Source organism: Girardinichthys multiradiatus, chromosome 14 (genome assembly GCF_021462225.1).
Source record: "Girardinichthys multiradiatus isolate DD_20200921_A chromosome 14, DD_fGirMul_XY1, whole genome shotgun sequence".
In the NCBI taxonomy this organism is placed as follows: Eukaryota; Metazoa; Chordata; class Actinopteri; order Cyprinodontiformes; family Goodeidae; genus Girardinichthys; species Girardinichthys multiradiatus.
The window spans coordinates 41370602-41383176 of record NC_061807.1 but is presented as its reverse complement, the minus strand read 5'-3'; the positions used below and the strand labels follow the sequence as shown (position 1 = coordinate 41383176).

The following is a 12575-nucleotide window of genomic DNA, read 5'->3' as shown; positions in this document are numbered from 1 at the left end:
ATCCATGTTCGGAAAGCAGATTCCCTGCTGAGCTCTGACCAACATGACCAAGCCTGTACCGTTCATGTGGTACATCTGTGGCTCCTTAAACAAGAGCTGCAACTACATTTGTTCCATTTTATTCCCAGTGTATTACTTTAGTGAGCTTCATGTGAACACTGGCAAGTTCCTCATTAGAGTTTAGTTTTATAACAACATATTTTAATTTATTTTCTTTATGTAGTAAACAAAAAGTGTGAAATAACTCTAAACATTTTTAGATTTTAGATTCTTACAAATAGTCACCCTTTGCTTTGATTACTGCTTTGCTCCCTTAGCGTTTTCTCCATGAGCTTCATGAGGTGGTCGCCTGGAATGGTTTTCCAAAGAATCTTGAAAGAACTTCCCAGACGTTCATTCAGAGACAGCTAAAGGTTAATATTTCAGTCATCAGAGCAAAGGGTGGCAAGTTGAAACAATCTAAAATATAAAACATATTTAAAGTTCTTCTACAATTTTTTGTTTGCTACATAATTCCATATGTGTTCATTCATGGTATTGATGGCTTCAGTGAGAATCTACGTACAATGTAAAATGAAGAAAGCATAAAATGAGAAATTGTGCCTAAAACCTTTGACCAATGTTATGGGAAAATTAGGAAAGTAAGTTAGTAAATCTGGCTCTAAGTTATGTTATTTGGACTAAATTAGACTGGTCAGAGTTGTTATGTTCATTTATTTTATTCCCTTGAAAATGTAGTTAACCCCAGATGCTTCATGTTTTGTATCGTCAACTGAAGCTGATTTGTTGATATCCTTTTCTCATTTTTCACCACTATAGGCAGATCTGACGGGGAAAAGGCACACCCTCTCCTTCCTTCACTTTGACTTAGGAATGTGCACAGAATTTGGTTTTAGATTGTCTTGTTGGGAAAACACATTAATATGTATGGTTGTCAAGGGGGCGTACGTTGCTTTGAACTCCCCTGCGCAACTTTGTGAACTAATGCAACCTCTAACCCTGGTTCTGTACCAAATAATAGTTCCTAAACCTTTGTGGTTACTTTTATTTCTCGACTGGCTTTATTACACCTAGACTTTATCATGTTTTGCATGTCTAAAGAAACGACCAACACAAACACATTAGCTAGCCACTGAGAAATGGGATAGCATCCCACAGTAGTGTGTGACCAGTATGAGGAGATGGTGCCAGGCTGTTGTGGTTTTCTTCTTTGACGCACTCTTACTTGTTAAATTGTCCATATGTTTTATAGTTTTATCTTCATTTATCTAATCCAATAAATGACACCAAACAAGAGACAGAAGTATAATAAGCTGTGTGGCTTAGGCAGAGAGAATATGGTGGATGTTCCATCGGCACAACCCACAGAATCAATTCTGCTGATAAACTGAAACATTTTTCTTATAAATCTCACACCATTTAAATGGAACTAACCACACTTTCCAGGAATATAACAATTATTGCGAGAAGCATCGTTACAGCAGACCAGTAATCGACTAAACGCCAATGCTTTTACTTTTTGCATTAAGTATTTTTTGAACTGTCCCAAAGTTTTCTTATACCACACAATTCAACGACCACACAGTCAGTTATGTTATGTCAGTTATGACAATGTTTTCTGTCTCATATAAAAAACGACAGAAATGAACATTAACATAATGCTTTCAGTGAAACACTGTTCACACTTCTACGATTTTAAAGAAGAGCAATGTTAGCTGGTTCTGCCTGTCAGGGATCTAGACAAAATAAACTATTCATAGCCACCAATGAGGCAGACACTGGACCAGAACTTTATCAAACTAGGTTTAAAAACAAAAACACCACAAAAAAAGATTTACTCAAAACATCCATGATGTTGCCAGACAAGCAGAAAGACATTGCTGACTTGTTATGTCTGTCATTGCATGCTTCTTTTAAATTATTTTTAGTTGGTGTCCGTTAGCTGTTGATGGTAAATGTGTAACTCAGTGAGGGCCGGTCCACATAGGTTCTGGGGATTTTGTTGATCCTGCCTGTTGGTGGAAATCCTCTAAAATCGGGCTCCGAAGCTCATCCAATCAGGCTCAACAGATGCTGTCCGACTGTGTTGCTATGTGGCTGCTGACAACAGCCAAGTCCTTCCAGTGCATTCGATGCTGGAGGAATGCTAAAAGCAGCACTAAGCGAACTCTACAGTTTACATTCCGACATAAAAACCCTGTTTTATTGACACCGTCCGCCCACACTGACTGGGAAACAGTGGCTAACAGACTGGGATACAGCAGCAAACTGACTGGGAAACAGTGGCTAACAGACTGGGATACAGCAGCAAACTGACTGGGAAACAGTGGCTAACAGACTGGGATACAGCAGCAAACTGACTGGGATACAGTGACTAACAGACTGGGATACAGCAGCAAACTGACTGGGATACAGTGACTAACAGACTGGGATACAGCAGCAAACTGACTGGGAAACAGTGGCTAACAGACTGGGATACAGCAGCAAACTGACTGGGATACAGTGACTAACAGACTGGGATACAGCAGCAAACTGACTGGGATACAGTGACTAACAGACTGGGATACAGCAGCAAACTGACTGGGAAACAGTGGCTAACAGACTGGGATACAGCAGCAAACTGACTGGGATACAGTGACTAACAGACTGGGATACAGCAGCAAACTGACTGGGATACAGTGACTAACAGACTGGGATACAGCAGCAAACTGACTGGGATACAGTGACTAACAGACTGGGATACAGCAGCAAACTGACTGGGAAACAGTGGCTAACAGACTGGGATACAGCAGCAAACTGGGAAACAGTGGCTAACAGACTGGGATACAGCAGCAAACTGACTGGGATACAGTGACTAACAGACTGGGATACAGCAGCAAACTGACTGGGAAACAGTGGCTAACAGACTGGGATACAGCAGCAAACTGACTGGGATACAGTGACTAACAGACTGGGATACAGCAGCAAACTGACTGGGAAACAGTGGCTAACAGACTGGGATACAGCAGCAAACTGACTGGGAAACAGTGGCTAACAGACTGGGATACAGCAGCAAACTGACTGGGATACAGTGACTAACAGACTGGGATACAGCAGGAAACTGACTGGGATACAGTGACTAACAGACTGGGATACAGCAGCAAACTGACTGGGATACAGTGACTAACAGACTGGGATACAGCAGCAAACTGACTGGGATACAGTGACTAACAGACTGGGATACAGCAGCAAACTGACTGGGAAACAGTAGCTAACAGACTGGGATACAGCAGCAAACTGACTGGGATACAGTGACTAACAGACTGGGATACAGCAGGAAACTGACTGGGATACAGTGACTAACAGACTGGGATACAGCAGCAAACTGACTGGGATACAGTGACTAACAGACTGGGATACAGCAGCAAACTGACTGGGATACAGTGACTAACAGACTGGGATACAGCAGCAAACTGACTGGGAAACAGTAGCTAACAGACTGGGATACAGCAGCAAACTGACTGGGATACAGTGACTAACAGACTGGGATACAGCAGCAAACTGACTGGGATACAGTGACTAACAGACTGGGATATAGCAGCAAACTGACTGGGATACAGTGACTAACAGACTGGGATACAGCAGCAAACTGACTGGGAAACAGTGGCTAACAGACTGGGATACAGCAGCAAACTGACTGGGAAACAGTGGCTAACAGACTGGGATACAGCAGCAAACTGACTGGGATACAGTGACTAACAGACTGGGATACAGCAGCAAACTGACTGGGATACAGTGACTAACAGACTGGGATACAGCAGCAAACTGACTGGGATACAGTGACTAACAGACTGGGATACAGCAGCAAACTGACTGGGATACAGTGACTAACAGACTGGGATACAGCAGCAAACTGACTGGGATACAGCAGCAAACTGACTGGGATACAGTGGCTAACAGACTGGGATACAGCAGCAAACTGACTGGGATACAGTGACTAACAGACTGGGATACAGCAGCAAACTGACTGGGATACAGCAGCAAACTGACTGGGATACAGTGGCTAACAGACTGGGATACAGCAGCAAACTGACTGGGATACAGTGGCTAACAGACTGGGATACAGCAGCAAACTGACTGGGATACAGTGGCTAACAGACTGGGATACAGCAGCAAACTGACTGGGATACAGTGGCTAACAGACTGGGATACAGCAGCAAACTGACTGGGATACAGTGACTAACAGACTGGGATACAGCAGCAAACTGACTGGGAAACAGTGACTAACAGACTGGGATACAGCAGCAAACTGACTGGGATACAGCAGCAAACTGACTGGGATACAGTGGCTAACAGACTGGGATACAGCAGCAAACTGACTGGGATACAGTGACTAACAGACTGGGATACAGCAGCAAACTGACTGGGATACAGTGGCTAACAGACTGGGATACAGCAGCAAACTGACTGGGATACAGTGACTAACAGACTGGGATACAGCAGCAAACTGACTGGGATACAGCAGCAAACTGACTGGGATACAGCGGCTAACAGACTGGGATACAGCAGCAAACTGACTGGGATACAGTGACTAACAGACTGGGATACAGCAGCAAACTGACTGGGATACAGTGACTAACAGACTGGGATACAGCAGCAAACTGACTGGGATACAGCAGCAAACTGACTGGGATAGTGTGACTAACAGACTGGGATACAGCAGCAAACTGACTGGGAAACAGTGGCTAACAGACTGGGATACAGCAGCAAACTGACTGGGATACAGTGACTAACAGACTGGGATACAGCAGCAAACTGACTGGGAAACAGTGGCTAACAGACTGGGATACAGCAGCAAACTGACTGGGAAACAGTGGCTAACAGACTGGGATACAGCAGCAAACTGACTGGGATACAGTGACTAACAGACTGGGATACAGCAGGAAACTGACTGGGATACAGTGACTAACAGACTGGGATACAGCAGCAAACTGACTGGGATACAGTGACTAACAGACTGGGATACAGCAGCAAACTGACTGGGATACAGTGACTAACAGACTGGGATACAGCAGCAAACTGACTGGGAAACAGTAGCTAACAGACTGGGATACAGCAGCAAACTGACTGGGATACAGTGACTAACAGACTGGGATACAGCAGGAAACTGACTGGGATACAGTGACTAACAGACTGGGATACAGCAGCAAACTGACTGGGATACAGTGACTAACAGACTGGGATACAGCAGCAAACTGACTGGGATACAGTGACTAACAGACTGGGATACAGCAGCAAACTGACTGGGAAACAGTAGCTAACAGACTGGGATACAGCAGCAAACTGACTGGGATACAGTGACTAACAGACTGGGATACAGCAGCAAACTGACTGGGATACAGTGACTAACAGACTGGGATATAGCAGCAAACTGACTGGGATACAGTGACTAACAGACTGGGATACAGCAGCAAACTGACTGGGAAACAGTGGCTAACAGACTGGGATACAGCAGCAAACTGACTGGGAAACAGTGGCTAACAGACTGGGATACAGCAGCAAACTGACTGGGATACAGTGACTAACAGACTGGGATACAGCAGCAAACTGACTGGGATACAGTGACTAACAGACTGGGATACAGCAGCAAACTGACTGGGATACAGTGACTAACAGACTGGGATACAGCAGCAAACTGACTGGGATACAGTGACTAACAGACTGGGATACAGCAGCAAACTGACTGGGATACAGCAGCAAACTGACTGGGATACAGTGGCTAACAGACTGGGATACAGCAGCAAACTGACTGGGATACAGTGGCTAACAGACTGGGATACAGCAGCAAACTGACTGGGATACAGTGGCTAACAGACTGGGATACAGCAGCAAACTGACTGGGATACAGTGGCTAACAGACTGGGATACAGCAGCAAACTGACTGGGATACAGTGACTAACAGACTGGGATACAGCAGCAAACTGACTGGGAAACAGTGACTAACAGACTGGGATACAGCAGCAAACTGACTGGGATACAGCAGCAAACTGACTGGGATACAGTGGCTAACAGACTGGGATACAGCAGCAAACTGACTGGGATACAGTGACTAACAGACTGGGATACAGCAGCAAACTGACTGGGATACAGTGGCTAACAGACTGGGATACAGCAGCAAACTGACTGGGATACAGTGGCTAACAGACTGGGATACAGCAGCAAACTGACTGGGATACAGTGGCTAACAGACTGGGATACAGCAGCAAACTGACTGGGATACAGTGACTAACAGACTGGGATACAGCAGCAAACTGACTGGGAAACAGTGACTAACAGACTGGGATACAGCAGCAAACTGACTGGGATACAGCAGCAAACTGACTGGGATACAGTGGCTAACAGACTGGGATACAGCAGCAAACTGACTGGGATACAGTGACTAACAGACTGGGATACAGCAGCAAACTGACTGGGATACAGTGGCTAACAGACTGGGATACAGCAGCAAACTGACTGGGATACAGTGACTAACAGACTGGGATACAGCAGCAAACTGACTGGGATACAGCAGCAAACTGACTGGGATACAGTGACTAACAGACTGGGATACAGCAGCAAACTGACTGGGATACAGTGACTAACAGACTGGGATACAGCAGCAAACTGACTGGGAAACAGTGACTAACAGACTGGGATACAGCAGCAAACTGACTGGGATACAGTGACTAACAGACTGGGATACAGCAGCAAACTGACTGGGATACAGCAGCAAACTGACTGGGATAGTGTGACTAACAGACTGGGATACAGCAGCAAACTGACTGGGAAACAGTGGCTAACAGACTGGGATACAGCAGCAAACTGACTGGGATACAGTGACTAACAGACTGGGATACAGCAGCAAACTGACTGGGATACAGTGACTAACAGACTGGGATACAGCAGCAAACTGACTGGGATACAGCAGCAAACTGACTGGGATAGTGTGACTAACAGACTGGGATACAGCAGCAAACTGACTGGGAAACAGTGGCTAACAGACTGGGATACAGCAGCAAACTGACTGGGATACAGTGACTAACAGACTGGGATACAGCAGCAAACTGACTGGGATACAGTGACTAACAGACTGGGATACAGCAGCAAACTGACTGGGATACAGTGACTAACAGACTGGGATACAGCAGCAAACTGACTGGGATACAGTGACTAACAGACTGGGATACAGCAGCAAACTGACTGGGATACAGCAGCAAACTGACTGGGATACAGTGGCTAACAGACTGGGATACAGCAGCAAACTGACTGGGATACAGTGACTAACAGACTGGGATACAGCAGCAAACTGACTGGGATACAGCAGCAAACTGACTGGGATACAGTGGCTAACAGACTGGGATACAGCAGCAAACTGACTGGGATACAGTGGCTAACAGACTGGGATACAGCAGCAAACTGACTGGGATACAGTGGCTAACAGACTGGGATACAGCAGCAAACTGACTGGGATACAGTGGCTAACAGACTGGGATACAGCAGCAAACTGACTGGGATACAGTGACTAACAGACTGGGATACAGCAGCAAACTGACTGGGAAACAGTGACTAACAGACTGGGATACAGCAGCAAACTGACTGGGATACAGCAGCAAACTGACTGGGATACGGTGGCTAACAGACTGGGATACAGCAGCAAACTGACTGGGATACAGTGACTAACAGACTGGGATACAGCAGCAAACTGACTGGGATACAGCAGCAAACTGACTGGGATACAGCAGCAAACTGACTGGGATACAGCAGCAAACTGACTGGGATACAGCAGCAAACTGACTGGGATACAGCAGCAAACTGACTGGGATACAGCAGCAAACTGACTGGGATACAGCAGCAAACTGACTGGGATACAGCAGCAAACTGACTGGGATACAGTGGCTAACAGACTGGGATACAGCAGCAAACTGACTGGGATACAGTGACTAACAGACTGGGATACAGCAGCAAACTGACTGGGACACAGCAGCAAACTGACTGGGACACAGCAGCAAACTGACTGGGATACAGTGGCTAACAGACTGGCATACAGCAGCAAACTGACTGGGATACAGCAGCAAATTGACTGGGATACAGTGGCTAACAGACTGGGATACAGCAGCAAACTGACTGGGATACAGCAGCAAACTGACTGGGATACAGTGGCTAACAGACTGGGATACAGCAGCAAACTGACTGGGATACAGTGACTAACAGACTGGGATACAGCAGCAAACTGACTGGGATACAGCAGCAAACTGACTGGGATACAGTGGCTAACAGACTGGGATACAGCAGCAAACTGACTGGGATACAGTGGCTAACAGACTGGGATACAGCAGCAAACTGACTGGGATACAGTGGCTAACAGACTGGGATACAGCAGCAAACTGACTGGGATACAGTGACTAACAGACTGGGATACAGCAGCAAACTGACTGGGATACAGTGGCTAACAGACTGGGATACAGCAGCAAACTGACTGGGATACAGTGACTAACAGACTGGGATACAGCAGCAAACTGACTGGGATGCAGTGGCTAACAGACTGGGATACAGCAGCAAACTGACTGGGATACAGTGACTAACTGACTGGGATACAGCAGCAAACTGACTGGGAAACAGCGGCTAACAGACTGGGATACAGCAGCAAACTGACTGGGATACAGTGACTAACTGACTGGGATACAGCAGCAAACTGACTGGGAAACAGCGGCTAACAGACTGGGATACAGCAGCAAACTGACTGGGATACAGCGGCTAACAGACTGGGATACAGCGGCTAATTGACTGTGCAACACAATCCCTTCAGCCGGGAAGCAGCCAGTACTGATTTCCTGCTAACGCAGCTTGAGTTTCATTGTTTCATAAGTGATTGTGTGTTTCTGTTTGCCTTCAGCTGCAGCGTCGCTGCTCCACCATGAGCAGCAGCGCCGGGCCTCCTGCCGGCAGACTTGGGCACTATGAGATCAAGGGCCTCCTGTTCTCCTTCCTGCACATTGTCAAGACCTTGTCAGAGGGTCAGTCACACACCTTCACATACACAGCTCTGAATGGAATATAACTTGGCTTTGAATTAAAGGACCTCAGACGGTGGGTGTCTGTTGGCTTATGAAAAAAAAACTGTCTTGCAGAAACTCTAATAGCCTACTGGAGCAAAATCAGCCCTCAGGACATCATGAAGTTCCTCAGCTTGCTGGAGTAAGTTGTGTGTGAAAACAGAAACTGTTCTGTACATGTTGGCTGTTTACACCCTCTAAACCTTTAGTGAAACTAGGTACCTATCCCATCATGTCCAAACTTGCTTTATGTTTTTTCCTGCTCCTGGCATGGAAAAACATGTTCTCTGTTATGCAATAAATACCAACAGTAAACATAGGAGATAATCTCCATGTTTTTTTTTTTTTTTCTTTCTGCAGGACTTGTATTATCCAGTTTCGATACATTGGAAAGAGAAACATTGGCAGGTAAGGCGGCAGCTATAACCTAAGTACAGGTCCTTCTCAAAATATTAGCATATTGTGATAAAGTTCATTATTTTCCATAATGTCATGATGAAAATTTAACATTCATGTATTTTAGATTCATTGCACACTAACTGAAATATTTCAGGTCTTTTATTGTCTTAATACGGATGATTTTGGCATACAGCTCATGAAAACCCAAAATTCCTATCTCATAAAATTAGCATATCATTAAAAGGGTCTCTAAACGAGCTATGAACCTAATCATCTGAATCAACGAGTTAACTCTAAACACCTGCAAAAGATTCCTGAGGCCTTTAAAACTCCCAGCCTGGTTCATCACTCAAAACCCCAATCATGGGTAAGACTGCCGACCTGACTGCTGTCCAGAAGGCCATTATTGACACCCTCAAGCAAGAGGGTAAGACACAGAAAGAAATTTCTGAATGAATAGGCTGTTCCCAGAGTGCTGTATCAAGGCACCTCAGTGGGAAGTCTGTGGGAAGGAAAAAGTGTGGCAGAAAACGCTGCACAACGAGAAGAGGTGACCGGACCCTGAGGAAGATTGTGGAGAAGGGCCGATTCCAGACCTTGGGAGACCTGCGGAAGCAGTGGACTGAGTCTGGAGTAGAAACATCCAGAGCCACCGTGCACAGGCGTGTGCAGGAAATGGGCTACAGGTGCCGCATTCCCCAGGTCAAGCCACTTTTGAACCAGAAACAGCGGCAGAAGCGCCTGACCTGGGCTACAGAGAAGCAGCACTGGACTGTTGCTCAGTGGTCCAAAGTACTTTTTTCGGATGAAAGCAAATTCTGCATTTCATTCGAAAATCAAGGTGCCAGAGTCTGGAGGAAGACTGGGGAGAAGGAAATGCCAAAATGCCAGAAGTCCAGTGTCAAGTACCCACAGTCAGTGATGGTCTGGGGTGCCGTGTCAGCTGCTGGTGTTGGTCCACTGTGTTTTATCAAGGGCAGGGTCAATGCAGTTAGCTATCAGGAGATTTTGGAGCACTTCATGCTTCCATCTGCTGAAAAGCTTTATGGAGATGAAGATTTCATTTTTCAGCACGACCTGGCACCTGCTCACAGTGCCAAAACCACTGGTAAATGGTTTACTGACCATGGTATCACTGTGCTCAATTGGCCTGCCAACTCTCCTGACCTGAACCCCATAGAGAATCTGTGGGATATTGTGAAGAGAACGTTGAGAGACTCAAGACCCAACACTCTGGATGAGCTAAAGGCCGCTATCGAAGCATCCTGGGCCTCCATAAGACCTCAGCAGTGCCACAGGCTGATTGTCTCCATGCCACGCCGCATTGAAGCAGTCATTTCTGCCAAAGGATTCCCGACCAAGTATTGAGTGCATAACTGTACATGATTATTTGAAGGTTGATGTTTTTTGTATTAAAAACACTTTTCTTTTATTGGTCGGATGAAATATGCTAATTTTGTGAGATAGGAATTTTGGGTTTTCATGAGCTGTATGCCAAAATCATCCGTATTAAGACAATAAAAGACCTGAAATATTTCAGTTAGTGTGCAATGAATCTAAAATATATGAATGTTAAATTTTCATCATGACATTATGGAAAATAATGAACTTTATCACAATATGCTAATATTTTGAGAAGGACCTGTATATTCCTGTCATATCGGCAGCATCCAACCATGACTTACAGGGGAATTTCTAAACAGCTGAAGTGTTGTCTGGCACTCACCCTGTCTGATTTTACCAAAAACATTACATTAACCCGTTACTACTTTGGCTTTCATGTATGTGCTAAGCAGAAAAATTAAAGTACACCCTACAGGCATGTAAATTAGAATATTATGGAGAAGTTTATTTAGTTGACTATTTGGTCAAAAGTGAAACACAAATTACTTTAAAAATGATTCACTGCTCTCCGATGTTTCATCCTTTTAATGATCTTGTAAATTAAATCATGTTAATAAGGTTTTGACATTTTTGGTATAAAAAAAAAATAAAGCTCTTTAATGCCAAAGTGAAAGCAGATTTTTGCAAGACTTAGGTCAAGTAATAAAAACGATACAAAGTTATATAAGTGATGCATAAATATTCACCCCCTAAGCTCTGACTGAACTAACACTGCGTTCCATTAACCTCGGAAGTTGGAAGTAGGAAGTCGGAGTTTACATAATCTCCGAGTCACAGCTTTCCAGTTTCCTGCAGTCATACAGCCATAACAATAAACATTGTTCTACGTGGTATTTCATGCACACAAACACAGCTGAAACATCACATCTTATAAACACTGAAAAGAGGTATGTGTGCGTCTGACTACATGTTGCATAAAAAAAAAACTGAACTGCTAAAAACAGCTACAGTAAGGACGCTTTACACTGCTGATGCGAGTAGCAGCCATCTTGAATGCAGAAGTCAGGGATGGTCCTGTTGCTCCGACTTTCCAAATTGTAAATCCGACTTTGGGGGACGTTCCTTTTAAATTTCCAACACAGTACAACTGGAACTCACCAACAGAGTTCCAGCTAACTGATACTAGATGTGTCAGAGGTAAATGGATATTTCCTGAAAGCAGCTGATGTGACTGTAGTATAAAGACAGCTGTGTCTGGGAGGTATGGTCTCCGGTTCTTCAGTTTTATTGCTATAGTTACAACTTGCAAAAAAAAGGAACACTCCCAGTAATTCAGTGAAAATATTGCTAACATGTCATTAAGTGGTTATAAAAAGGTGTCAGTAAGTATAGTACTTGTGTAAATGTGCCTACAGCTGGTCATAGTCACAATATGAGGGAGGAAAGACATTCTAATACCTCATCTGCGTGTGGAAAAATCCCATGGGTCTTTTGTCTCCGTTCCAGGAGCCAGGACGTGTGTGTGTCAAAGCTCTTCTCCTCAGACAGGAAGTCACAGACAATGCCGGCCATGCGCTACAACCGTGCTAGCCTGATGCAGACCAAGATACACCAGTTCGGCACCATGGAAACCTCCCTCACCCTCAACATAGGTACCTTATCACCCAGGTCGCAGTATGCAAAACACTCTATTCCATATTAACTTTTTTTAACTGCTTCTTCAGAGGGGAACTGAGACTGTTCGCCAGTATCTGGTGCTGT

The 12575-nt window shown here is 44.9% G+C and overlaps 1 protein-coding gene across 3 annotated transcripts in view; it reads left to right on the top strand.

Annotated features, from left to right (window-relative positions):
- Nucleotides 1-12575, top strand: part of dock11 (dedicator of cytokinesis 11) — a 120170-nt gene that overhangs the window by 67878 nt on the left and 39717 nt on the right. For all 3 annotated transcript variants that reach the window (XM_047385737.1, XM_047385736.1, XM_047385738.1), the window contains 4 exons: nucleotides 8912-9032; nucleotides 9147-9213; nucleotides 9432-9479; nucleotides 12321-12466. In XM_047385737.1, coding sequence (XP_047241693.1) covers nucleotides 8912-9032; nucleotides 9147-9213; nucleotides 9432-9479; nucleotides 12321-12466 — 382 coding nt within the window. The remainder of the gene's footprint in view (nucleotides 1-8911; nucleotides 9033-9146; nucleotides 9214-9431; nucleotides 9480-12320; nucleotides 12467-12575) is intronic.